A 26,143-nucleotide genomic window follows, 5' to 3' on the forward strand; every position below is an offset into this window, starting at 1 on the left:
AGGAATAGCTACCGAGGGCTGGGGACTCTGGGTTTTCCTCTGAAGTGATCAGAATGTTCTAAAGTTAATCATTGTGGCTACAAGACAGTATGTTAACAAATAGCAGCTGGCACAAATCCAATGAACATAAGGTTGGTATTTGAATAAAGCTTGTATGTTTCTGTCTCAAACTCCCACCTGCCTTAGCCTCCTAAGTGCTGAGATTATAGATGTGCGTTGCCACACTTGGTATCTTAACATGACATTTATTAAAAACTACTACGAGTGAATAAACTGCAATTAATAAAATAAATACATTTAAAAAAAAAAAAAACACCTACTACGATAGGCTGGGCATAGTAGAACATGTCTTTAATCCCACCACTAAGAAGGTGGATCTTTTGTTAAGTTCAAGGCCTACCTGATCTACACAGAAACAGAAAGTTCCAAGCTATCCAGGACTACATAGTGAGACCCTGTCTCAACCTCCAGCTGTCCCTTCCTCTACTGGAAACAAAACAAAACACTAGGAGCCATTGATGACACCCTAATGCTGACCTGGAAATGGACCACGCCCCCAACATAAGACCAGATTTAAGACCTGTCATGCTGTCAGCCACAGATGTTTGTTCTCTGACATTCTGGAGATTCAGAAGTTTACCCCACTGGGCCTGAAGAAGTGGCTTGGTGGTTACAAGCACTGACTAATCTTATAGAGGACCAGGGTTTGACTTTCAGCATCCACATGGCAGCTCACAATTCCAGAAGATCCAACTCCCTCCCCTGGTCTCCTGACACAGTACACTCATATTTACACATATACCCTTAAAAATAGATAGATGATAGATAGATAGATAGATAGATAGATAGATAGATAGATAGATAGATAATAAAAGTTCCCCACTACATTTAGACTAAAATTCAAACCTACTCCTTCAAGGTCCTTCTTGGTAAGCATCTCATTGTCTCACTTCCTATCTCCTACCCTGATTCCCTTCCCTAACCTGATCTGACTACTGTATCCTCCTGTTTCCTAAAACAAGCTGGGCCTGAGGCCTTTGTGTATACCTAGATAAGTCTCTGGGCTGGCTCTTCCCCATGCCTATCATCTCCTCAGAGAGGCTCCCAGAGTCTATGCTGAATCTCTGGTCTGCATGAATCTGTCTTCTACTTCTACATTTTAAGGTCCACTAGGAGAGGGATTTTCATGGTATCTTGTCCCCAAAACTGAACTGTGTGTGTGTTCTTGTAAGCCCTCATATCCAGTCTCAGACTGTTACAGTATCTGAGACAGATTCTTCAAGAAAGACTAGTGATCCTAAGTAAGTCACGGTGCAGTCATGTGGTCCAACTTCCACTTCACTGCATTCTTCGCAAAGGGATGACTGAGCCAGTCATGGTGGTACATGCCTGTAATCTCAGCACTTGGCAACAAGATCAGGTAGGTAGAGAAGGGGTGAGGGAAATAGAGATGAAGAGAGGCCTGAGCACAGCACAGTCTACACACTATAGCCAACTTCCAGCCTCAGAGCTCTGACACTGGAATTGCTTTCAATGCAAGGCATGCAGTATGGGCCTAAGAAAGCACAAGCACTTCACACACAGTAGGTGTCCCATATGTGTTTAAATGGCCAGAGAAGTGGACAGCAAACAGCTTTTTCTTAGTGACACCAAGAGCTAAGGCCAATCCATGGGACTTCAGGCTGTCACCTGTAGGGTTTCCATTCATTGACTTTGATGAGAGTTTTACTCCTGGAAAATTGCAATGGGAATGGCCCTGTAGCTCCCTCTGAGGGTCATCTACCTGAGATCTGTCTGGGGATGCATGGGATAATAGACAGGTAGCAGAGAGGCTGTGGCTAGGGCTATAAAACAAGTTTGAAACATTTTACAACAGCTGTAACCAAAGTAGGACCCCAGATCAAAGGGTTGGCACTGTGAGCTGCAGAACAGACATTGGCTGGCATCATCCCATGCATGTCAACTGGGGCAACTGCTCCCAACATGAAGCTAGCCAAAAGGTCCTAAGAGCCTTTCACTAAGAGAACAGAAAAAGGCTGTAAAATGGTTCCTAACCACTGATACAGGGACCCAGGCTGCTGGAGACTGGCACTTGCTTCCCATGTCCCGAAGCAACAAAGTCTGCAGGAGCAGATTCAACTGACACCTAAGAGCAGAGCCCCAGGACAGTAGGTCGGGTGGTTGCAACAGCTAGTCCTGTGTCAGAAAACAGTATAACTATGGTTATCAAGCACTCAGGACATCCCAGATGCCCAAGACCACACTAATCACCGGCACATGCCAGACTGTCTCTGCTGTCACACTGCTCTTTGGGAATAGAGGTGGGGATACAGACAGAGCTCAGGGGGTCTCAAGGAAGGTCCTGGAACATGGCCATCATGAGTGTTTGCATTCTGCCTTAGGCCACATCCTATGAGCCTCATGCTGTCCTGACCTACACCATGTTGTCTCTGGTACTCAGCCCCCTTCGGAATAGAGAAAACTGTAATTATTATTGTTCCCATTTTAGTCATTGAGGAACCTAAAGCCACAGGGGAAAGTATTTTACAGAAAGGATGGAGACTTATCTTGAGGTTACAAAACAAAAACCTGACCCTTTGTACCTGGGTGTCATGTGCTGAGAACCCTATCTACTTGTCCTGCAAGGTTAAGCTAGACTATCCATCTTTTGATTCTCAAAAGCCTGATGTGCTTGTCACCCAATACTCTCATGAACTGCATCCCCAGAGCACAGATAAGAGTCTCCTATAAGTAGTTATGATGACAAGGGACAGCTCCTGAAAGTCCCCCAGCCATTCTTACTGTCATCTTCTGAAGCCAGGTCCTGCTCAGCGCTGGCGTAGGTGCGCACGAACTCAGCGAAGGCCCCATCCCGGTCTAGCAACTCCTGGTAAGATCCCATCTCTGAGATCTTGCCACCACTCATGACAATGATGACATCCACTTGGGGCAGGTAGCTGATACCATGGGTCACCAGGATCCGTGTCTATGGGCAAAGCATAGACCTGGCCCCATTAGCACCGTGAAGAAGACACTGACACAGCCTTGTAGAGTCTAGAATCTCAGGACCCAGTGGCATGGCTCAGGTCCAAAGCTTTGGACCTGATGGACACACACTCACTCAAGGCAGAATCCACCCTGTGCCAGGCAGGAGAAAGAGGGGACAAAGCCAGTAGAACATTGCCTGGATTCCAGGAATAGCAGCAAAATGAACCACAGGCATAGAACCAGTGTTGGGGTGAGGGGGGACAGTGTAGAAAGAAGGGTAATTCAGAGAGTTAGAAAGACTATTTGGAAAGGAAACTCCAAGAGGAAGACAGAAACCACATTCATATGAGGCAACCACACAAATCTGCATTTGTCAGCCCATTGTCTGTTTGCTGTGCTGGAGAGTAAAATAAAAGCCTTCTGCACACTAGGCAGGCACTGTATCACTGGACCTTGTCTTTAAGACAAGGTCTTGCTATGTAGGGTAGGCTAACCTAACTCTTTCATCTCGGCCTCCTTAGTGCTGGGCTAACAGGCACATGCCAACATGTTTGTGTTTTAGACAGTAACTTTATCCTTCCAGCTCAAACCCACCACAAAATTGATCTATGCTGCACAGTTCTGCTTGTTTTGGCATGCTGGCAAATATGTGTGTATCAGACCATCAACACATGACAACCAATATCTTCTTGAAGAGCCAGGTGGTGATAGCCATGGTTTAAAAGTCAATACACATAGCACACCATCTGTAAGGGAAAGAGCAGGAATACTTGCTTTGGATTTGCTGCTTTTCTCCAACCACAACATTTTTACACATTGCTACTTTATAATTAGGAGGTAAGAACCAGTATGTTCCTCCAGCTCCCTAAAAAAAAAAAAAAACAGAGGGTTTCCTCTCTGGCTAAGGCTAACTGAGCCATCTTCCTACCCCAAGCTCCATCGTAAGCCCCGCCATCATGGGGAAGGAATGACAGCCTTAATGAAGGTATAGGTGGTCTAATGAGGAAGAAAGGTCATTTAACCAATAAGGCAATCAATACAAGTGGGGCCAATAACTCACCTTAAAAAGACCAGGTAAGACACCTGCCTTGGGGAGCTAGCAAATGGCTCAGTTCATAAAATACCTGCCACACAAAGATCTGAGTTTGATACCCAGAACCCATGTGAAAAGGTTAGACATGGTGTCACACCCCTATCCCTATAATCCTGTCACCAGGGAGACAGAGACAGAAGGATCTCTGGAGTCCGCACAGTTTAATCAGTGAGCTCTATATTCAGGAAGAGATCTTGTCTCAAAGAATAAGGTGGATGATACCTGAGTGAGGACACCCACAGTTGACTTCTGGCCTCTACCTGCATACATACATGCACACCAGTAGATAAATACTGCATGTACACACACACACACACAAAGCATGAAAGCAAGCTCAAGAATCAAGGACTTGTCTAGGGCCACACTGCCAATTAACTGAAGTCCTAGCCCTATGAGAGTACCTTGTTCTTCAGTAGGCCCGTGGGACCAACCACCTTCTCAAAGATGTGCTTCCCAACATGTGCATCCACAGCCGAGAGGGGGTCGTCAAAGAGGTAGATGTCAGAGTTACAGTACACAGCCCGGGCCAGGCTCACACGCTGCTTCTGGCCCCCTGACAGGTTCACGCCCTAGAAGACAGTGGAGAGGGTGGGTTTCTTGGGATCCACAGGACCCTGGAACCATACAAAATAAGAATGGGGACAGAAGAGATGCTGAGTTGGGTACTTGACCCCCAGCAAGTACTCAGGGAATGGAAGTAGACAGTCAGGCCTCCTGGCATATGTCTATTAGCCCAGCTACTCAGAAGCTGAGAGGCAGGAGGATGGCAAGTTCAAAGGCAGCCTAGGCAAAATCACCAAGTGAAAAGTAGGGATGACGCTCAGTTACAGAGCATGTAGGCAGCCTGCACAGGGTCTGGGTCTGGTCTGTAGTGCCACAAGAAAGAAGAGCAGATGGGAACCAATGACATCTCTAGACCCATCATAGTTTAAAAGAGTCCACAGTGTGTGATAAAGATATTATGATTTGTATGCTACATCACTACTGTTGCTGTGCTCTGTGATGAGCTTCACTCTGAGCTACTGTGCCTATTGAAGTCACACAATGAAGCTGGTGGCACTCGGCACTGAGACTGAGACAGTACTCCAGTCACAGAGGAAGGTCAGCACTGAGCATCAGCAGCCCACTCCCACCAACAGGTGACCAACACCATGGCCATATACAGCTCAAATGCCCAAACACCTATTGGGTAAACTGCCCAAGCCTGTTGAGATGGACACTCCCTTCTTGTGCCAAGGCTATCTCTTGGGCCTGTCCATACATAATATCTTCCTGTGCCAAGGCTAACCCCAATTCTTTTTTTATTTTATCTTATTTTTTGTTAGTGCTGGGGATGGAGCTCAGGGGCTTTACTCCTACTGAACAAGTGTTCTACCACTAAGCCACACTATACGTTGCTAGTCATTTTTAGTATTTTGAGATGGGATCTTGCTAGGTGGATAGGATCAGCTTAGGCTGGCCTCAAACTCATGATTCTCTTGCCTCAGCTTCCTGCATACTCAGATGATAGATCCAGCTACAAAGCTCCCTTCAAACTCCCTTTGGAACTAGCTTATTGACCCGAAGTCAGATGCAGTACACAAAATTGGTCAATCCTTGACTCTCTTGACTTTTGCACTGGGACTTGAAGGAAACAGTCCGGTATCTCCAAGTGATAGATCACAACATTTATAAAGTGGGACAAGACTAATGAGCAGGCTGCCTACCCACCCCAGCCTGCCCTGGAGAGCCTGGCAGTCCTGCCTCGGATCCCATACAATACTCTGATCCTTCAGTTTGGTTGGTACCTCCAAGCTTTAACAACCCAAGGGCCCTAGCCAACCCGAAAGATTTCCAGGTTCATACCAAGGAAAAGATACTTTATATCAAATAAGTAAGTTAGTGGGATGATCCATGGAAACAAGCTCAGCTCTCCCAAGAGGTCCCTGTCACTGTGGGTGGCTGCACTCCCAGCACATACATAAGACAACCACTTGCACTGGTGCAAGTAGGCTGGGAGGCACACTTCAAAAGTGAACAGTGGAACAGGTGACTTAAGAGTCACTCTGCTTTGTTTCTTGACATCAGGCAAGACCCCTAGCCTCTCTGAGTCTCCCTTTCCTCAACAATTCATTAGAGATCACAAAAAAAAAAAAAAAAATCTCCCCTCATGAGCTGCTATGTAGATGACTTAGGATATAATGTTAGCATGGCAGCAGAATGAAGAAGTGTGTATCAGCTAGTCTAGAGCTATCTGCATTATCACTCATAGACATGCTTCTTAGGTACACTGTGTAAATGACAAGGGCAGTCACTTCTAGTGTCTTGTGACTGCGGGTGAGACAGTATGTAGCAAAAGCACAGCACATCTTTTATTCTTATTCTCTTGGACTCTGCATCACCATGGGAGAGGCTCCCACTTGGGTGGACACTGACACCTCAACTCAGACCACAGCACCAAGAGCCATATGGTATAGACCCTCACCAAACTCACAGAGCTTGACAAAGGAGCAGAGCCACAGGCTATAAAGAGAGTAGGTCCTTGATGATCCACTTGCAGAAGGACAACATTTTGTGTGAAAGGCACTGTGTACCTATCTGTTACATGCCAGCAGCTGACTGCTGCAAATTGTACCCATGCCATACTCACCTTCTCACCAATCTCTGTCCGGTCCCCACTGGGCAAGATTTCCAGATCCGGGAGAAGGGCACAGGCTTCCATCACTGCCTTGTAGTAACGTTCCTGCAGGGGGTGCCCAAACAGTATGTTCTCTCGGAGAGTGTCATTCTGAATCCAGGCCTGCTGGGGCACATAGGCCACAGAGCCCTGTGTAGCAGGTAGTAGAAAGGAAAAAAAAAAAAAAAAAAAAAACTTCATGAAAAGACAAGAGCACGCACCTGCCTGCAAAAAAAGCCAAGTATCCAAAACACACAAAGCAAGGACAAGAACAGAGAAGGGAACCCCAAGTGTCCCCAAGTGACACTTGAGCCCCAAGTGTCAAGACACCTCAATTGTAAACCTCACAAGATAGTTAGCCATAGGCCACATCTACCAAGACACTGGGGAAAATTAATGCACTTTCTGAAACCATCAGCTACAAATAGTTCTTGGACTCAAAACATCAGAGCCTGGGACAAAAGGAACCCAGGAACTATGAAGCAGAATGCAACATGGATCTAAATGTGACAAGCAATTTCCTTTTGTCAACCTTGTTCAAGTTGCTCGTCCACTACTTGGAAGAAACAACGGGACACATCTTGAAGCAACAGATATTTGCCTGGATCCAAACACTGTCCACTTATTTCTAAAAAAGCACTGAACCAGTAAGGGAAGGATGTGTATTGAAATCAAACAGTGACATAAGTCCACATCCACAAACTTGAGTTCCCAAGAAAGGAGGATGCAGATAACAGACATGTCCAGGCAAACACATGTGGCACAGGCTGGCTGAAGTATAATCCTTCTTGGCAACACTGTAAGGATCTTATTTACATAGCAGGCAAAGGCCTCAGAGAGAATGAGGTGCATGCAGAAAGGCCCCAAGGAACTCATTTTTACAGCACCCTTTAACTGTTCCCATGAGCCGAACTTCATGGCAAGTTTAGCTCAGTTCAGAGCATGACACATCTCATTCCCCTCCAGCTCCATATTAAGAATTCAACTGATACTAGTAAATTATTTAAACTGTGTTTCATACACCAGGTTCTGAGATTATTCTAGCCACAGCAATTAGCACCAAAGTTATGTTCTATTTACAAGATTCAAAAGAAAGAAGAAGCCAGATGTTCTATCCACAGAGACTACAGGATCAAATTGGGGGTTATAGCCTTGAGGGAATGCCAGGATATACTCAGGAGTCTTCACCCCTCCCTAACCTCTTTCAGGCATATATATCATTGTGCTTCAGTCACAGTCACCCTTGTGTCCCTCCTTCCCTTGGGTTCTTCCTCCCTCAAACAGCTCGCTTTCTGCTTTCATATCACACACACACACACACACACACACACAAAGAGAGAGAGAGAGAGAGAGACAGAGACAGAGAGAGACAGAGAGTATTATTCAGCCTGGAAAACAGTTGGGGCTGGAGATCATCATGTGAAGTGAAATGAGGCAAAATCAGAAGGCAGGAGCTATGAATACCCTCTCCTTCACAGCACATCTGAGCACTCATAGCCTGTTTACTGAGCACTACCACACACCACACTAGCCAAGGCACTGGGGTGAAACAAGGAGTGGCTGTCACTGAAACCTTGCCTTCCTAGATAAGCAGAGAGAATGAGGGATGGCAGATGCTTCCTTGGGCAATTCGTAAGACACTGGGCTAAGCCTTTCTCCCAGACCATCTCTCCCCATCCTGGCACCATCCTACCTTGAGAGCCACATGTCCCTCCACCTTATCCATCTCAGCCAGCAGTGCTGACAGCAAAGATGACTTCCCGCAGCCTACTTGGCCCACAACGGCCACAAGCGCTCCTTCAGGGATGGAGAAGCTGATGCTGTAAGGACACAATGAGAAGCCTGAATGACACAATGTCCTATGCCCTCCTTGAGAGTGGTGCATGGTCTCTGCCTGTGCTGGTCAGTGCTTGGAGACCTCCAAGGCTATGAAGCAAGGTGACCCATGGCCTGAGGGGCCCAATGTAAATGCATCACAAATATTGGCCAACACAGAGCCCAAAGACTATGTGTTACCCAGGAGAGCTGATGAAGTATATTCTCCTCACTGGGTCCACAACAATGTCCCCATGACAAGCCACCTCCAGGTGAACTCAATTTCTCAGGCATCTGAGACTGGCTGAGAAAGTCTAGACGATAGAGAACTAGGCGAACAGGCCAGACCTGGAAGAAGGCGCAGGAGACTAGAGGGCTGCCTGAAGAGACCAGAGCTGAGTTCTAGAATGGCCTCATCAACTCTGAATGGACTTTATGTTTGTGTGTGAACATACATGTATGTACTTGGGATAGCCAGAGGTCAACATTGTTCCTCAGGTTCTGTCTGCCTTGTACATTTTTGAGACAAGGTCTATCAATGTCCTGGAGCTTGTCAAGTATACCTTGTCAGGTATACCTTCACCTGAAAATGGACCTTCTCAATTCCTCAAACCCCAAATTTCCCTTGTTGCCCAGGAACATGACTTCCTGTCATAATCAGAAGCAACACCTATTAACAAGCTGCTCCTTATAACAACCAAACAGTTGTGATTGGTTGTATTCCAGGGTAAACTGGGGTTCAGAAAAGCGAAACTCAGGGTCATGGAGGTAGAGTGTGCTCACAGCCCCATTGTCAGTGTAGGCCACCTGTGTTCACTTCCCAGGCTTACCCATTCAGTGTGGGAGGTTCACCCCTGGACCAAGTGAACGTTGCATTCTTCACACTGATGCTGTTCATCCCTCTACCTAGAAAACATCAGAGACAATGTGCCAGGAGTAATGCATGGCAACAGGTACACATTACAAGTGCCCTGCTCTAGTCCCCTGCAAAAGTTGAGGACTCTCACTGGTTACTAAGAGCTTGGGGACATCGTCTATATCTCAGGCTGGGAGGAAAGAGCATGGCCAAGGTCAAGGAGAAAAAAATTGCACCCTCATGTAAACCTCTCTCCTTCAGGTAACTACCATCATACTCCACGTCCTAAGATGTCCTCTAGTTTAAAGCTAGGCTCTTTACCCCTCAACTCTTGGATCCTAAGACTTCTTCCCTTTCTGCTGCCCTCCCTTAGCCATTCCACTCTGCCCACAGCCCAGCAGGTCAAACTTTCTGTAACTTCAGTGACAATCAAATGAAAACAGACTTTACTAGAAGCCTGCTAGGGAACAGGAAGTGCTATAGGAAGGTGACGGAGGGGTGGGAGCTAGGCCAATGACCACATTATAAGATCCTGATTACTAAGGATCTTGCCCTGCTCTGTATATTTTCTATATGTTTTCCTTTTGCTTCTGTCTCTAGTTTTTTGTTTGTTTGTTTTTTTAAAGTCTCTTAATTAGCAGCTACCTTTAAACACTTCTGGGGTTTCATAGGCCATGAATCCACATCAAGAGGAGATTACTAGTTAAATAAAACTAACCACAGCTCCCTCAAAAGGAAAGGGCTTGTTTCTCAGTGTAGTAGGGTTCAAACCAAAGTGCATGTTTGGTTTGATCTGGCAGGATCTGCACCCTCACAAAAGAGGAAGCTGGGTGTGCCACTTCAAGAACTGGCCAGAAGCTGCTGCAGTCACAGCGAACCAGCAAACAGAGCTTCAGTGGGGCAGGACAGGTAGGGCTGCAAGGTGTTAATCACCTCAGAAACAGGATCAGTGGTCCTGGTCCTGGATCAGTGGCACTAGTAGAGAACTGTGTACAGTTTGGCTGCAGGATCTCTGAATGGTTGCCTTGGTGCAGGTCCCACACCTAGAGAGCCTCAGGACAACAGAAAACCATGGAAGAGAGTTCCAGCACCTGCTTGGACTGTAGTTCTCAAAAAGGGACAACTGTCCTCCTATGGGATACCTGGAAGTTCCTGGAGACAATTTTGGTTGTCACACTGGGATGGCTATCATGAGATGCAGTGGGGAGATGCCAGGGATACTCCTCACAGTCATAAGGCAGTTCTCAACAAGAACTATGAACCCCAAGGGGCACCCAGTGTGAGACCAGTGGAGACCAGCTATTATCCTCACAGAACAGCAGACCTGTAACTCACACATCACCGCTGATATCCTACAATAGCCCACTAGGCTCCTGGCTCTACATACACCTCATCACCATTAGCCAAGCCCTGTCTTCAATTCTGTTTACTGGGCTCTGAGCTGGAGAGTGTGGGGTTGAACCCCAATGCTACAACTTCCCAGCTGGATAGTCTCTCCGGACCTCTTTCTTCCTGTAAACCAGAGCTGTGCTGCAGTCCCACACATGCCTAGGAACAAAGGCTGCCAGCAGAGCAGGTGCTCAGGAAATCTCAGCCAAGGGCTTCTCTGCTGGGGACCTCAGGCAAGTTTGCTGACCCTGACTCCTGCTCCAAGGACCATGCTATACTGGGTGTATTTGAACTAAACACACATGCCAAAAAAGGCTCAATACTGCTGGTGCCATTAACAGTGACTGTAAAATGCCTACAAATGCCTAAACAAGACCACAGTTCAGAGGTCAGTGAGAAGTATCAAATAGTCTATGAAACAAGCCCAGTGATAAAAATCCATAGGATACCTGGCTAGGCCTGGTACACAGCCCTGAACAACCACCTATTCAGGAGACTGATGATCCAAAGTTTGGCCAACTTGGACCCTGTCTCAAAAAGTAAAAAGTGGGCTGAGGCTATAGCTCAGTAGTAGAGCACTTGCCTAGCATGTGGAAGTCCCGTTTTTGACTCCCAGCAGTAAATTAATTAATCAATCAGCTAAAAATCTCCAATAAAAGGCACTTTTACTCCCATAATCCAGATGAGGAAAATGAAGCTCTGCATACACAGACACAGGCAGAAGCAGAAACTGGGCTATTCCTCACCCAGGACAGAACCAAATCCTGAGCTGAAAAGCCCAGAGTGTCACTCACTGCAGGAGCAAGGGGCACAGATAATAGAGAAGCCCCTTCTTGGCCCCTCTGTAGAGGCTGGACACTGGGTCTTGTAGGCAAGCTGGGCAGAATCAGGTCCTGGGGAGGCCAGAATAAGGATCGAAAAGTCGGTAGAGAAGAGGCACCCACCATCCTTGATCGAGCACCGCTCGATGCTGTCTGGCTCCAGCTCCTCATGAGACAGAAAAATTCTGAGACGCTTGAGGGAGACACTTGCCTGAAGAAGAAGCACAGGATGTGTCACCCTGATAGCATCTGGGCCACCTCCCACCCTAACCCTCGTTAATAAATAAAACCTAATGTCCACAGAAAGTAGAAAATGAAGGGCAGAGGCTGCCTCATGCAATGGGACCTCTGCAGACTGAGTTAGACTTCAACAAATTATTGGTTTCTGGTTCCAAATTATGGAAAGACAATACACGCTGCCAGGCATATGGGCAGAGTCTGGGTTTGCTTAAAAATCCTTCAGCAAAGAAAGAATGAAAGCAGGAGAGAGGGATGGAATTAGGAAAAGGAAGAGAGGTCCTCAGAAATTTCAAACTGTTAATCAGGACCCAACAGCAGAATATGAAATTAAAGAAGTAGGTCAAGACCTGTGTTTTTTAAAAACACCAGCTGAGAGAGGCCAGAGAAACATAGACTATTCCAGAAAGATTTTTTGCAATTAAAACCAAAGACTTATCTGAGCTAGAGTTGAGTTTTAGGCCAACCTAGGCTACAAAGCCAAATATTCTGTGCCATGGAGGAAAATGTGTTTCTTTCTCAGAGTAGAGTCAAGTAACCCCTTACTGCTGAGATAGAAGCCATTCTGGGATCAGCAATGGATCCATGCACAGGGATCTACTTGAATCCTCCAAGCCACAGCATGAGCAATTAGGAAGAGTGTGGTCAGGACTGCACAAGTAAATTAGTGGTACAGATTGAGTCCAAGCTGAGGAATCTGTGAACACCATGGCTTGCAGCACCCATGCCCACTCCAGGTTCCTTGTCACCTACACAACTATACGCAATGTTGCTAATGACCATGGGAGGATGATGACAGCTCCCATGTTCACTCCTGATTTCCACTGTCCCCACACATCTGCATGATGCTAATGACCATGGGAGAATTCTGAGAGCCCCTGTGTTACCCTCCTTGGCCCCCTCTGCCAGATACACACCTGCACAATGCTGCTGATGACCATGGGCAGGATGTTGAGTGGGAAGCGCAAGATATTGAATAGGGCTAGGGACACAAAGGCTTTCTTTGCATCTAAGATGTTGTTTTCATCCACAGTCACATAGACAGCAAAGGTTGACAGGGCCACCTGCAAACAAGGCAAAGTGTTAGTGATGGAGGCACAGCTGCACCATCCCCAGAGGGAGGTAGGGATTCAGACCTCTCCATGGAGTAGAAAAGCAAAAGCCCGAGGGAGGTGGGAAAGGGTACTAAGGCAGCACACCCACATCATAAGGAACTAACCAGAAAGATGGATGATCATGAGATTTTCAAATACCTGGCCACTGTGGTTAAATATTCTTGGTATACAGGTGACCCTGGGGTCCATTCCCAATGGTACAAAAATACAGCTCAATTGGTGAGAGTTCTTCTCGCATGCATAAAGCTCTGAGCTCACCCCCAGCACTGCATGAACCAGGAATATCTGTAATCCCAACACTGGGGAGAAGGAACCAGGAGGATCAGAAATGACAGGTCATCCCTGGCTATAGAGGGAGTTCAAGGCCAGTCTGGACTAATGAGAGACCCAGTCTCAAAAACAAAAGAAAAGCCAGAAAGTCCCAGCAGTGAGGATGGCACATAACAGGCTGGTCATGTTCCAAGATCAGGGCTCTCTGAGCAAAACGGCTTTGGTATGACAACTTCATTCTTTGTCTGGAGAAAAAAAAAAAAAAAAAAAAAACAAAGCAGTCCTGAACAACCCCAGAGGGTGGCTTGGTTCAGAAGGGGACAATGCCTAGTGAATTTGGTCTGCACATCCCTCCTCTATTGCTCAGATAGGAGCCGCCTAGTACCATGTAGTGGGCAGCCACAGGTACCCTAAGGGTCCTCTGAGACACAATAAAATAAGCAGTTCAGAAAAGCATATATAGTACAGATGGGTAGCCCTGGTCCAGGAGCCACCAAGGGCTTTCCCTTGGACATAACCTGAGCAAGAGCAGCTATGCACATCTGTGCCATTTCAATCATCCCTAGAAGGCAGTGGGGTATGAAACTAGAATCTATTTACCCAGAACAAGCATGTCAATTCTGTGGCTGAGCGTGGGTTCTGTTCCTCAGGTAGGTTGTCTCCCCATATATGACATAGAGCTGACACACTTATGAGGATGGCCAAGCCAAGTGCTGGGTGCAAATCCTACAGAGTCACCCAGGAGGCTGAGTTTATTCCACCTTATACTCTTGGCCAGGTCCCTTGAACCATGCTACCAAGGGCACTATCCTCTGGGAAGCCTGGGTCTGATACAACCAGCAAGGAGATCTACTTCCTGCTCTGCCTGTCACTATCTAGACAGGAAACCCAGGGAGACTTTTAGAAGAATAATCCAGGCTCTGTGGCCAAGAAGGGAGGCAGTGCTCCAGAGGACACCAACACCCTATTATGTGGGCGACCCCAGATGGTAGCCCCCAAGCAGCCTGTGTATACAAGTCTTACACATTTTTTTTAACTTTTTACTTTTTTTTTTCTTGTGAGTGATTTCTTTTTTTTTTTTTTTTATTTTTTTAAATTCTTTATTAATTACACTTTATTCACTTTGTATCTCCCCTGTGGTTCCCTCCCTCCTCCCATCCCAATCCCTCCCTTCCTCCACCCTCTGTGTGCATGCCCCTCCCCAAGTCCACTGATAGGGGAGGTCTTCTTTCCTTCCTTCTGACCCTAGTCAATTAGGTCTCATCAGGAGTGGCTGCATTGTCTTCTTCTGTGGCCTGGTAAGGCTGCTTCCCCCTCAGGGGGAGGTGATCAAAGAGCAGGCCAATCAGTTTATGTCAGAGGCAGTCCCTCTTCCCATTACTATGGAACCCACTTGGATACTGAACTGCCATGGGCTACATCTGTGCAGGGGTCTTAGGTTATCTCCATGCATATCCTTGGTTGGAGTATCAGTCTCAGAAAAGATCCCTGTGCTCAGATTTTTTGGTTCTGTTGCTCTCCCTGTGGAGTTCCTGTCTTCTCCAGATCTTACTGTTTCCCATTTCTTTCCTAAGATTCCCTGCACTCTGCCTAAAGGTTGCCCAAAAAGTCTCAGTATCTACATTGATAGTCTGCAGGGCAGAGCCTTTCAGAGGCCCTCTGTCAGACTCCTGACTTATTCCCTCTTTTCTCCTTCTTCTAAAGCTGGAAACAGCCGAAATGCCCCTCAGTGGAGGAATGGATGCACAAATTGTGGTATATCTACACAATGGAATATTACCCAGCAATAAAAAACAAGGAAATCATGAAATTTGCAGGTAAATGGTAGGATCTGGAAAAGATCATCCTGAGTGAGCTATCCCAGAAGCAGAAAGATGCACACTCATATAGACATATAATATAGGATAAACCTACTAAAATCTGTACACCTCAAGAAACTAATCAAGAGGGAGGACTCTTGCGAAAATGCTCAATTCCTATCCAGAAAGGCAAAGAGGATGGACAACTTTTTACTTTTTAAGACATGTTTCTACTATGTAGTACTGGCTGTCCTGGAACTCATTACATAGACCAGGCTAGCCTCTGGCTCCTGGGTGCTCAGGTGTGTGCCATTATGCCTGATTAAAATTTATTTTTTAACTCACATGTTAAAAACTGTACATATTAATGAGGTGGTATGTAATGCTTTGACACATGAACTCACATCACACACCATCTCTCAATCATTTCTCTCTCCATTGCAGTAAAAGCACATTTTTGGTTCTAGCCTTTCCAAATGAACCAGAAGTATCTGGTTTATCTGTTGCCACTGTGCTTCCATATAACAGTAATTTAATACCTATCCATCAATCTCTTCCCATCCCCCTCTCTCACATAAAAATGTTTGCTCATAATAAAAGTCAACACTGGATTTCCTAATTGTCTGTAGTTATGTCCCCTTTTTCATTTCACAATGGAATATTAGCAATAAAAAATAAGGAAATAATGAAATTTGCAGGTAAGTGGTGGGAACTGGAAAGGATCATCCTGAGTGAGCTGTCCCAGAAGCAGAAAGAGACACACGGTATATAATCATTCATATAGACATATAATATAGGCTAAACCTATTAAAATCTGTACATCTAAAGAAACTAATCAAGAGGGAGGACCCTGACTAAAATGCTCAATCCCCATCCCAAAAGGCAAGGAGGATAGACACCAGAAGAAGAAAACAGGAACAAGTTAGGAACCTGCCACAGAGGGCCTCTGAAAGGCTCTGCCCTTCAGGCTATCAAAGCAGATGCTGAGACTTATGGCCAAACTTTGGGCAGAGTACATGGAATCTTACCAAAGAAGTGGGAAATAGTAAGAGCTGGAGAGGACAAGAACTCCACAAGGAGAGCAACAGAACCAGAAAATTTGAACACAGGGGTCTTTCCAGAGACTCATACTCCAACCAAGTACCATGCATGGAGATAACCTAGAACCCCTGCACAGATGTAGCCCATGGCAGTTCAGTGTCCAAGTGGGTTCCATAGTAATGGGAAGAGGGACTGCCTCTGACATAAACTGATTGGCCTGCTCTTTGATCACCTCCCCCTGAGGGGGAAGCAGCCTTACCAGACCACAGAAGATGACAATGCAGCCACTCCTGATGAGATCTGAGAGACTAAGACCAGAAGGAAGGAGAAGGGGACCTCCCCTATCAGTGGACTTGGGGAGGGGCATTCGTGAAGAAGAGAGAGGGAAAGTGGGATTAGGAGGGGAGGAGGGAGGGGTTTTTAGGGAGGGATACAAAGTGAATAAAGTGTAATTAATAAAATTTTTAAAAAATGATTTAAAAAAAAGAAAAAGAAAATAAACCAAAAAAAAAAAAAGTCAATACAATGGAATATTGCTCCACCATAAAAAGAATGCCATTCTTATACATGCTATTACATGACTGAAATAAAAAATGTCATCCTAAGTGACAAAAACAGAAAGCTACCTTTTTTTTATTTTGTTTACACAAAATGTTCCCTACAATCAGGAAATAGGTTGATGATTACCAGAATTAGTGGGAATAATAAATTAGGGGTAACATGTAACAAGTATAAAGTTTCCTATTGAGTAATAAAAGTAGCCGCTGGACTTGCTGCCTACTAGAGAAACTGCAAATCTATATGCTAATGTGGGGCTACAGCTCAAATATGAAAAAACTTAAAGAGGGGCCAAGCAAGGGGGCTCAGTAGGTAATGGGAATTGCCACCAAGACTAAATAAGGCATCCCTGGAAAACACATGGTGAAAAGACAGAACCTACTCCCACGGGTTGTCCTCTGATGACTGCCCTCAACTGTTTCTTGCCAAAAGGCTCAGCAAATTGTCCTTGGAGCCCAGGATTTTCAGCCTTTCCTGCTACTGTAATTTCAGGGTAAAATCCCTCCACAGGCTCATGTGTTGAGAAACCTACTCTCTATCTGGTACCACGGTCTAGGGAGGATATGGAACCTTTGGGACACCAGGTCTGGCTAGTAGATATTGGCTTCTCAGACAGGCCTTCCATGTTATAGCCTGACCTTGCTTCCGAATTCACCAAGAACAAAGCAAGCCATGCTAAAAGCTCTCAATGCACTGCATATTATATCATTCCAGGCACCGCAGTGGACTGGTACCTGTGAGTCAAACCTAAGCCCTTCTCCATTAAGTTGCCTCTGTCAAGAGATTTTTGGCACAGCAATTAAAAAAGTAACAACTCAGTCAGAAAAGTAACCAACTCAGTCAGAAATTGAGGGGCAAGCTCAGAGTTATGCCTGGCTTTCCAATGGAGACAAGAGAAAAACATCTTTGGAGGCCAGCATGTTCAGTAACAGCCTAGAAACTGCAGATTCTATCAAGGGTTATAAAAAAGTGTATCTGGTCCATATCATTCTTAGTTGGAGCATAGCTCAGGTAAACCTTATCACCCATACCCATCTACTACACACCTAATTCTCAACAATTAAGACATTTTCAGTGCCTCCAATTACTCTCAAAGGAAAGGGAGTGAAATTCAAGGTGTTTTTGTGCCCCAGAGGGGTATGGACTCTAAAGAAGAGGCAGCTTGACAGAGTGAGGAAAGATGAGTGACTTGCCCATGTCAGAAGACACTTTTTATTTTTTCAGGGTTGAAATCAAACCCAGGATCTTGCGCATGCCAGGCCACATATAGTGTAATTCTACTAGAATACATACAACTATTTTAAAGACTTATCTGATTTTCATTTATCTGTGTTTATCTCTGTGTATGTGCCACATGTATGCATGTCCACAGGGGCTAGTGGCAGGCATCAGATCCCCTGGGACTGGAGTTCCAGATGGTTATAAGCAGCCCACTTTGGGTGCTAGGAACTGAACTCAGTCCTCTGGAAGAGCACAGAACAATCTCACTAGAGCAAAGGACTTGTCACAGCAGAGATGTGGGGGATAGCATGTCTCCACACTTTATAACTTCCTATGTGATCTGGTCATTACCATGAACAGTAGGGTATTAAGTGTTAGCCTCTTTAGATCCTCTGAGGAACAGGGACAGGCTGTCCACAAATCCCTCCCAGAGCTGACATTTCAGACACAGGCAATAAACAAAACTGTAATTTTAGAATGTATTTGGCAGTGCCACTAGACTGATCATCTTAGGCCACTGACAAACCACAGCCTGCAATCAGTTTGTAACAAGAAGGTACTGGTCACCTGTAGCCTATCAGTTATAGTACCAAATATGCAGTTTAGGTCAGATAACAATGTGTGTTTGGACACATTTATATGCATGTGTGTGTGTGCATATGCATGTGACTGCATGTAGGGGCCAGAGGACAACGTCAGATGCCATTCTTTAGGCACTGTCCACCTTGGCTTTGTCACTGGCCTAGAACTCAACTAGTAGGCTACATTGGCTGGCCAGGGAGCCCAGGAATCTGCCTGTCTCTGCCTCTCCACTACTTCTGGCTCTGTTGTTGAACAAAGATGCTGGAGATCAAACACAGGTCCTCATTTTTTTAAGGCAAGGCTTTCACTGCTGAGCCATCACCCCAGCCCTAACATGCTTTCTTGTAAGACTTTCTCAATGAAGGAAGCTAACAGCACAGGTTTGCATTCTGTAACAGATAGCTGCTAGATTGGCCACATGAAGCTGCCAAGGGTGCAAATAAAGTGAGCTGATGGTATCAGCCTTGGAGAGGAGTGATGAGGAAGGCCTTGTTCAAATGGCAATCTTTTGTCTGTCTGGTTAGCTTTGTAGTGATGGGGATGAGACCCAGGATATCATACCTTAGCAAATGTTGTATGACTGAGCTAAACCCTACCCCTGAACTAGCAGCCTTTGAAAAATATTTAGGTACAGGCTCAATGGCAAAGGCACTCATTGCCAAGACTGACAAGCTGAGTTTAATCCCTGAACTTCAAAAGTAGAAAGAGAAAATTCTGGTTGTCCTCTGACTTCTACATGTGTGCCTACAAATACATTAAGTTTGATTTTAAAATTTTTACAAATATTTAAGCTTAAAAACAGAAGACATAATAAAAATCCCTCACTGCCCCACTCACCAGGAAAGGTGTGCAGACCCAGGTGAATGTGCCCACAGCCGCCAAATAGGCAGATTTCTTCAGCACCTTCAGCTCCTCCTGCCTGATGTTTAAAACTTTGTCCTGAAACGCCAGCTCCCAGGCATACAGCTTGAGTACTTTGATCCCATTAAGGATCTCATTCATCAGCTTGATTCTGTTGTCTTTGCTCTTCATATGTGCCACCTGCATGGGGGAGGGGAGATCAGCACCCTGGGCCCTAAGGACATCTACAACTAGAAACAGAAGGTGAAAGGGCTGGTCCTGGACCCCATGAGCCACAGTGTCAGCTCCCGGACTATGGCAAAAGACTCAGTCATTATAAAAAGTTAAAACTGCTTTAAATCAAGCTGGATTCAACTGAGAAAACTCAGAGCTGAAGGCTGAAGGTGAGACAAGCCTCCAAGGCATTCAGAGAAGATGGAATGTCACCTTATACTGTTAACCCAAACAAGAAATGAATTTTTCCTCGCTTCCACTTTCCTCTTCCTTCTTTTGCTCCCTCCCACCTATTCTTTCCCTCCTCTAGCTCTTTCTTATGGGGTTTTACTCTGTTTCAAGGCTGGCCTTGAAACCCCACTCCCCCTTCCTCAGCTCCCTAAGTGCTGGACTGACAACACCTACAATTTTTCTTTTTTTCATAACTGGTCATTAAAATGCTGAAACATGCCAGAACCAGGTGGCACTGGTTCTGACCAGCCATGAAAAAGACATACAGTTGTTAGATACTTTAAAACCATCTAGCACATCACCCTTGGCAGACAATTTTCTAAGCATTTCATAAGCCATGCTATGCACAAGCAGGTCAGTACCATGGTCAACCCTGGGTCACAGATGGGGGTGCAACTAAACATGAAAACAAAAGAGAGATAGGAGCAGTTTTGGAGGTAAGCCAATCATGGAAGCCTACTTATTCTAGGACAAAAAGCTGCATATCCCAAAACTGTTGGCTGACCTGCTCTATGACATGAGCCTACAAGGTCACCACTGCCATCCCTATCATAGTTAGGTCACCTAGAGGTCATCAGTGCAGCCAAGGACAGCAAACACCCAACAATGGAGCAGAGAAACATGGGATGAAGAACATGGGATATGAAGAGCACATGATCCATACAGAAAGAACACTAGGCATGGGGTCAAAGGATAAAACCACAAATGTCCACTAGATAAAAACACATAGTGAAAATATCGAGTTAGTGTTTTTATAGTATTCCTAAGTATGTGAACAAGTAAGTTTCTATTTCTGGTGTCTTCTCTTGGGCTCTTTTCCTTCAGTTTGTTTTTTTCAAATTCCAATATGTTAGTTTTTGTTTTATCTTTCATCATTACATTATATTATATTCCCTTAGAAGCCTGTTTGCTTTCTAATGAAAGACAGAAAGAGAGTAGATCCAATGAGAGGGGAAAGGAGGAACTGGAAGGAGTAAGGGAAGAATATATTATGAGAGAAAAAAAAATCTATTTTCAATAAAAGGAAAAAAGCAACTATTAAAACTTAGGAAAAAAGCATATAATTTCATAACAAGCCTAATTATACAGTTAGTTAGAGCTAAATATTACATGTGGAAAGTTCTAGAGGTAAAGCCAGGCATGGTGGTGCTGCAAGCCTGTAATCCTCAGTTTGAGGCAGAAAGACTAAAAATGAGGCCAATATGGATTACAAGATGAGATCAAGAAAGAAAAACAAAAGAAAGACACAGAGAGAGAGAAGGAGGGGGGGGCATGAACCTGGAGAAAGAAAACTCCTAGAAGGATGCACTTCAGTGTGTTCACAGTGCCCAGGAAGGTAGGAAAAAGGACACCATTCCTTCTAACCTACAGTCTTGTGTAGTTAAAAATTTTTATAATAAAAAAGCAGTTACTGTTAAAACACATTTTTAAAAAAGTGTCCCTCAAAGTAAGTGTCAGCACTGCACATAATAAGTAAGCAACAGAGAGGCTGGAGAGATGGCTCACCAATCAAGAGTACTAGCTGCCCAAGTTTAATTCCCAGAACCTACCTACACAGCAGCTCATAACTGCCTATAACTCCAGTTTCAGAGGATCCAACACCTTCACACAAACATACATGCAGGCAAAATAACAATGCACATTAAATAAATAAATTTAAAATAAGCAATCAATGTAAGAAAAATAAAGTTGTTACTAATTTTCTTTCTGTTTTGAGGTGCTAGAACCCATGTCTTTTCTCATGGTAAGCAAGAGCTCCACACCTGAGATCCAGGCCCAAGCCCTTACTCTACTCTTGAAAGTACATCATTATGAAAAATGAATACCAGGACGACACAGAGTGAGGGTGGCAGGGTTCCAACTTCTATAATAGAGTCTCTGCCTTCCTGCTCAGACCAACTCTAGGGTACTGACCATAGCTGCCCTTTGGAAAACCTGCAGAAACTCCAAAACCAAGCCACTCAGATGAGCAGTGTCCCTTTATTATGGCAACTATAATAGATAAGGCTGTCCATCCCAGGCCTGAGCATCAGAAAGCTGGTAGGCATCTGGGAAGACCCAGGTCAGGGCTCAGGGCTCAGCTTCATGGAGATGGACATCTTACCTGGTAGGTCTTGGTCTTCATAGCCATCACAGCATTGAAGGGCACCATAAAGATCATCACAGCGACCCCAGCCAGCACAGAAGGGCCCAGGTTCTAAGGAAAGACAAGTGACAATGAGTCATTCAGCAACCAGAAGCACTCACATCATCTAATGTATACCACACACTTCAGGTAGACCCCACCAAGCAAGTATGGTACCAACTGTCTATTCCTTTTAACCAAAGATGGGGCATCAAGAGTTTTCAGTGTTGGGGTTTTTCCAACCCTTTTAAGAATATGAAGGTAAACTACCCTGTTGATATAATGGTCTTGTGTAATGTATACAATGTACCCTGGCTCATTCAAATGCTGATTTCTCTACCCCACTGTCTGGTTTCAGTCGGGCATTGCATCACCTGTCTCAAGTTTGTGTAAACATGCCATTTGTTCTCTGTATTTTCAATTAAATGACCAGCCAAAGCTGTGCAATGGAGAGAATAGGGTGGGACATCCTGGTTCGGAGGGGAGAAGGAAACAAGTGGGAGGAGAGAGCAAGATCGGCAGGAAAGGTCTTGGAACCACGAGGAGAGATGAACCTAAGCTATAACTAAAAGCAAGTACAATGCGTGAAATCTGAATGGTAGGAAACTATGTGGGCTTGGAGATTTAGGACGGAGTAACTACCTAGGTTAATTAAATAAATCCAATTCTCTGTGTGGTGATTTGGGAATACACCTGGTTTAGAAATAGCCGCTGTTTAACTAAAAGATTAATCAATAATAAATATTAATAACCCACAACAAATGGCACCCAACTAATCTAAGTATCCACACCCTTTAAACCATACTTTAACATAATTTGGTGGAGGGAATAAGCTCCCAGCAATGCAACCCAAACTTAAAACCTAAAAACTCCCAGGTCAATTACTGTCTCTTTAAGAGAGATTCTTATCCTAGAAGCAGAAAGACACACAAGGTATATACTCACTTATAAGTGGATATTAGACATCTAATATAGGATAAACATACTAAAATCTATATAACTAAAGAAGCTAAGCAAGAAGGAGGACCCTGGATAACATGACCAATCCTTACTGAGAAAGACAAACAGGATGGACACTAGAAGAAGGAGAAAACAGGAAATAGGACAGAAGCCTACCACAGAGGGCCTCTGAAAGACTCTACCCAGCAGGGTATCAAAGCAGATGCTGATACTCATAACCAAACTTTGGGCAGAGTGCAGCAAATCTTAGGAAAGAAGGGGAAGATATTAAGACCTTGAGAGGACAGGAGCTCCACAAGGAGAGCAACAGAACCAAAAAATCTGGGCACAGGGGTCTTTTCTGAGACTGATACTCTAACAAAGGATCATTCATGGATATAACCTAGAACCCCATGTTGCCATGGCAGCTCAGTATCCAAGTGGGTACCCTAATAAGGGGAACAGGGACTGTCTCTGACATGAACTCAGTGGCTGGCTCTTTGACCACCTCCCCCTGAGGCGGGGAGCAGCCTTGCCAGGCCACAGAGGAGGACAATGCAACCAGTCCTGATCAGACCTGATAAGCTAGGGTCAGATGGAAGGGGAGGAGGACCTCCCTTATCAGTGGATTTAGAGAGGGGCATGGGAGGAGATGAGGAAGAGACGGTGGGATTGGGAGGGAATGAAGGAGGGGGCTATAGCTGTGATACAAAATGAATAAACTATAATTAATATGTAAAAAATAAAAATTTAATTTAAAAAAAGAGAGACTCTTAAACAGGCCCAGGAGCAAAAGATAGCCTACTGTGGGTAGTCCTGAGACTTAACAAAACTAGCTGTCACTACAGTCTAACAGGAGGGGTACACAAGCATGGCTTCCTTATACTATGGCTCACTCAGCTCATCTCAGCTCAGCTCAGGGCATCAAAAACAGCCATGGGTGGAAAGAAAGGAACTGGAGGCAAACAGAGCTCTAGAGAGAGCTTGGCCTAAAACTGCATCTAAAATAAAAAATGTCATGGCAGAGGATGTTTTAATCCCTTTTGGCTTTGTTTTGGTTGTCATAGTCATGGATCTGGTTGAAATATGTTTAATGGTGATGGCTCTTCTCCATGCTTTCTCCAAGAAAGTTCAAGGAAAAAATGGGAAAAAAATAAAAAATAAAAAAAGAATGGGATACTAAGTTACAGACAATAGAAAGGGCTCTCTTCCTAATAAAAATAAGATTAATAGCGGCCAAAATTCAAAACTCTCCAGCCACAGGATACTTGTCAGCTCTTTCTGGTAAGGGTCCACCAATTCACTGTAACAACAACTAAATTCCAAAAAAATAACCAACTGGGCTTTGCTTGTTAAAGCGTAAATTGACACAACTGACCCAAAACTTAAAATTTTCTTGTCTCTTTACTTGATTTTCATTTAAAGGCTTTGAGTTACAATGATATAGATTTGAGAAAAAAATATTTGAACAAGTTGGTAAAGGCATATTCCTTTAATTCCAACACAAAGTAAAAAGAGACAGATCTCTGAGTTCCAGATCAGCCTAATTTACATAATAGAAGTCAGGATGGCAACTCTTGCTGTTTAGCCACTTGCAGGGATAGTCCAAGATTCAAAATGACAAAATTTTCCTTAAGGTTACTATGTAAGTTCTCTTTTCTTAATAATAGATGTTATGTCCTTACTGATCTAAAGGTTGGATTCATATCACTTTTAGGTTTATATAAGGAGAGATGATGTTACACTGTTCTAAAAAGGCCAGCCAATCCCAAAAACTGGTACTTCTACAGAATTGGTACAAAAGAGCACTTTGGCTTAAGAAATATGTTCTGTTGGTCATGTAAGGACTCAAAATTAGGCTGGGAGACAAACATGCAAACTACATGCCTCCCACATCAAAAAACTTTTAAATGCTGACTAGATAAAGGTATCACACTGCTCTGGAAGCCGGCTTAACCTTTCAAATGTGAGACATTTTCACAGAGGGGAGGGTAAATCTCAGTCATTCTTGATGCAAAACAGACACAAGGGGCTTACAGATGGCAAAATACATGCCAGCCTATTTAAGTCCTAGAAACTCGAATATTGCAATTCATATGTTTAAAGGGCAGAACCATCCATTCCATATAAAAAAAAGGGGTAAGCCAAAGAATAGACACAACCAATGGAAAAATCCAGGTACAAAATGCCTACGGTACACATTAAATGCTAAAGGTAAAAGGGAGTTTATAATATATAAAATTTGGCTATAAAGGCATAACTGCCCATTCTATATAGAAAAGGGGATGAGACAAAAATAGCTACATCATACATAAAAACCTAGGCCTAAACCTCTAAACAGATACAAGATGTCTAGGGTATGCTTAAACTCTAAATTAAAAAAGGAGTTTAGGGGGATCCAAGATGGCGGCACTGGGAGGACACTCTTTCTGACCAGTAGCACAGCAGGATCTGCACAGTGACCAACAGACAGAACTCTGGGCCTTAAAATACCAGCGGTTAAATGTTTCCCAGGTGAGAGGAAACCCTACGGTGTGGGATTCAATCAGCTTCAGATCACACAGCTAAACTGTGGAACTGTTCCCAGGTCCTGCCAGGCGCTCAGGCACCAGCCCAGAGCCTCATGCCCCCGACTGAACTGTGGACCCCATAATACCTGGTATTATACCATAATACAGAGAAAACCATAATACCATAATACAGAGAAAACCCCATGGTGCAGGAAGTGATCAAGACCAACCTTAGGTCACCCAGACAATCCCTGGAAAAAGACCTGGGTCCTGCGGGTGCCCAGGCACCAGCCCAAAGTGGGGTACTTAGCCGCCAGCACAGAGTCCTGCCTGGGCACCCAACTCACCATCCCAGACAGAACTGAGATCCCCAGGGCACCAGAAATTGAGTTTCTCTGTCCCTTCTCCCCCCCAAAAAAAAAGTTATTGGGAAAAGTCCCCGAGTTGCTGCAAGCAGCCAGGCACCCAGTCACTAGAAAGGCAGAGGCACATGCCTGTGCCTGTTTGCTCTACTCACCATCCCAGATGGACCTGCAGACCCCCAAACACCACAGAGTCGGGGAAAACATTGGTTCCAACCCTCAGGACACCAGGCTCCAGAAAAATTTCTGGGTCCCACAGACCCTAAGCTCCGGCCTCCTACTATACAAACACACACACACTCACACACAAACACACACAAATGCTGTGCTCACCTGCCACTGATTACGGCTAGGGTACTGGGGCACACCACTCCAACCTCAGACCTACAAAAGCCTGAGAGCCATTAGAGCAGCCCTCGAATACTGCTCCAAGGTGTGACCAGTTATATCTAGCTAAACTG

At 44.8% G+C, this 26,143-nt stretch overlaps 1 protein-coding gene across 3 annotated transcripts in view; it reads right to left on the reverse strand.

Annotated features, from left to right (window-relative positions):
- Abcc1 (ATP binding cassette subfamily C member 1) overlaps window positions 1-26,143 on the reverse strand; it is a 128,338-nt gene that overhangs the window by 43,253 nt on the left and 58,942 nt on the right. For all 3 annotated transcript variants that reach the window (XM_055597749.1, XM_055597748.1, XM_055597751.1), the window contains exons 11-19: window positions 21,851-21,943; window positions 19,279-19,482; window positions 12,773-12,919; window positions 11,742-11,829; window positions 9,383-9,458; window positions 8,431-8,557; window positions 6,711-6,887; window positions 4,483-4,650; window positions 2,803-2,986 (exon numbers count right to left, since the gene is read on the reverse strand). In XM_055597749.1, coding sequence (XP_055453724.1) covers window positions 2,803-2,986; window positions 4,483-4,650; window positions 6,711-6,887; window positions 8,431-8,557; window positions 9,383-9,458; window positions 11,742-11,829; window positions 12,773-12,919; window positions 19,279-19,482; window positions 21,851-21,943 — 1,264 coding nt within the window. The remainder of the gene's footprint in view (window positions 1-2,802; window positions 2,987-4,482; window positions 4,651-6,710; window positions 6,888-8,430; window positions 8,558-9,382; window positions 9,459-11,741; window positions 11,830-12,772; window positions 12,920-19,278; window positions 19,483-21,850; window positions 21,944-26,143) is intronic.

The sequence above is a fragment of the Psammomys obesus genome, unplaced genomic scaffold, assembly GCF_907164565.1.
Source record: "Psammomys obesus unplaced genomic scaffold, mPsaObe1.curated_primary_1811, whole genome shotgun sequence".
Taxonomy (NCBI): Eukaryota; Metazoa; Chordata; class Mammalia; order Rodentia; family Muridae; genus Psammomys; species Psammomys obesus.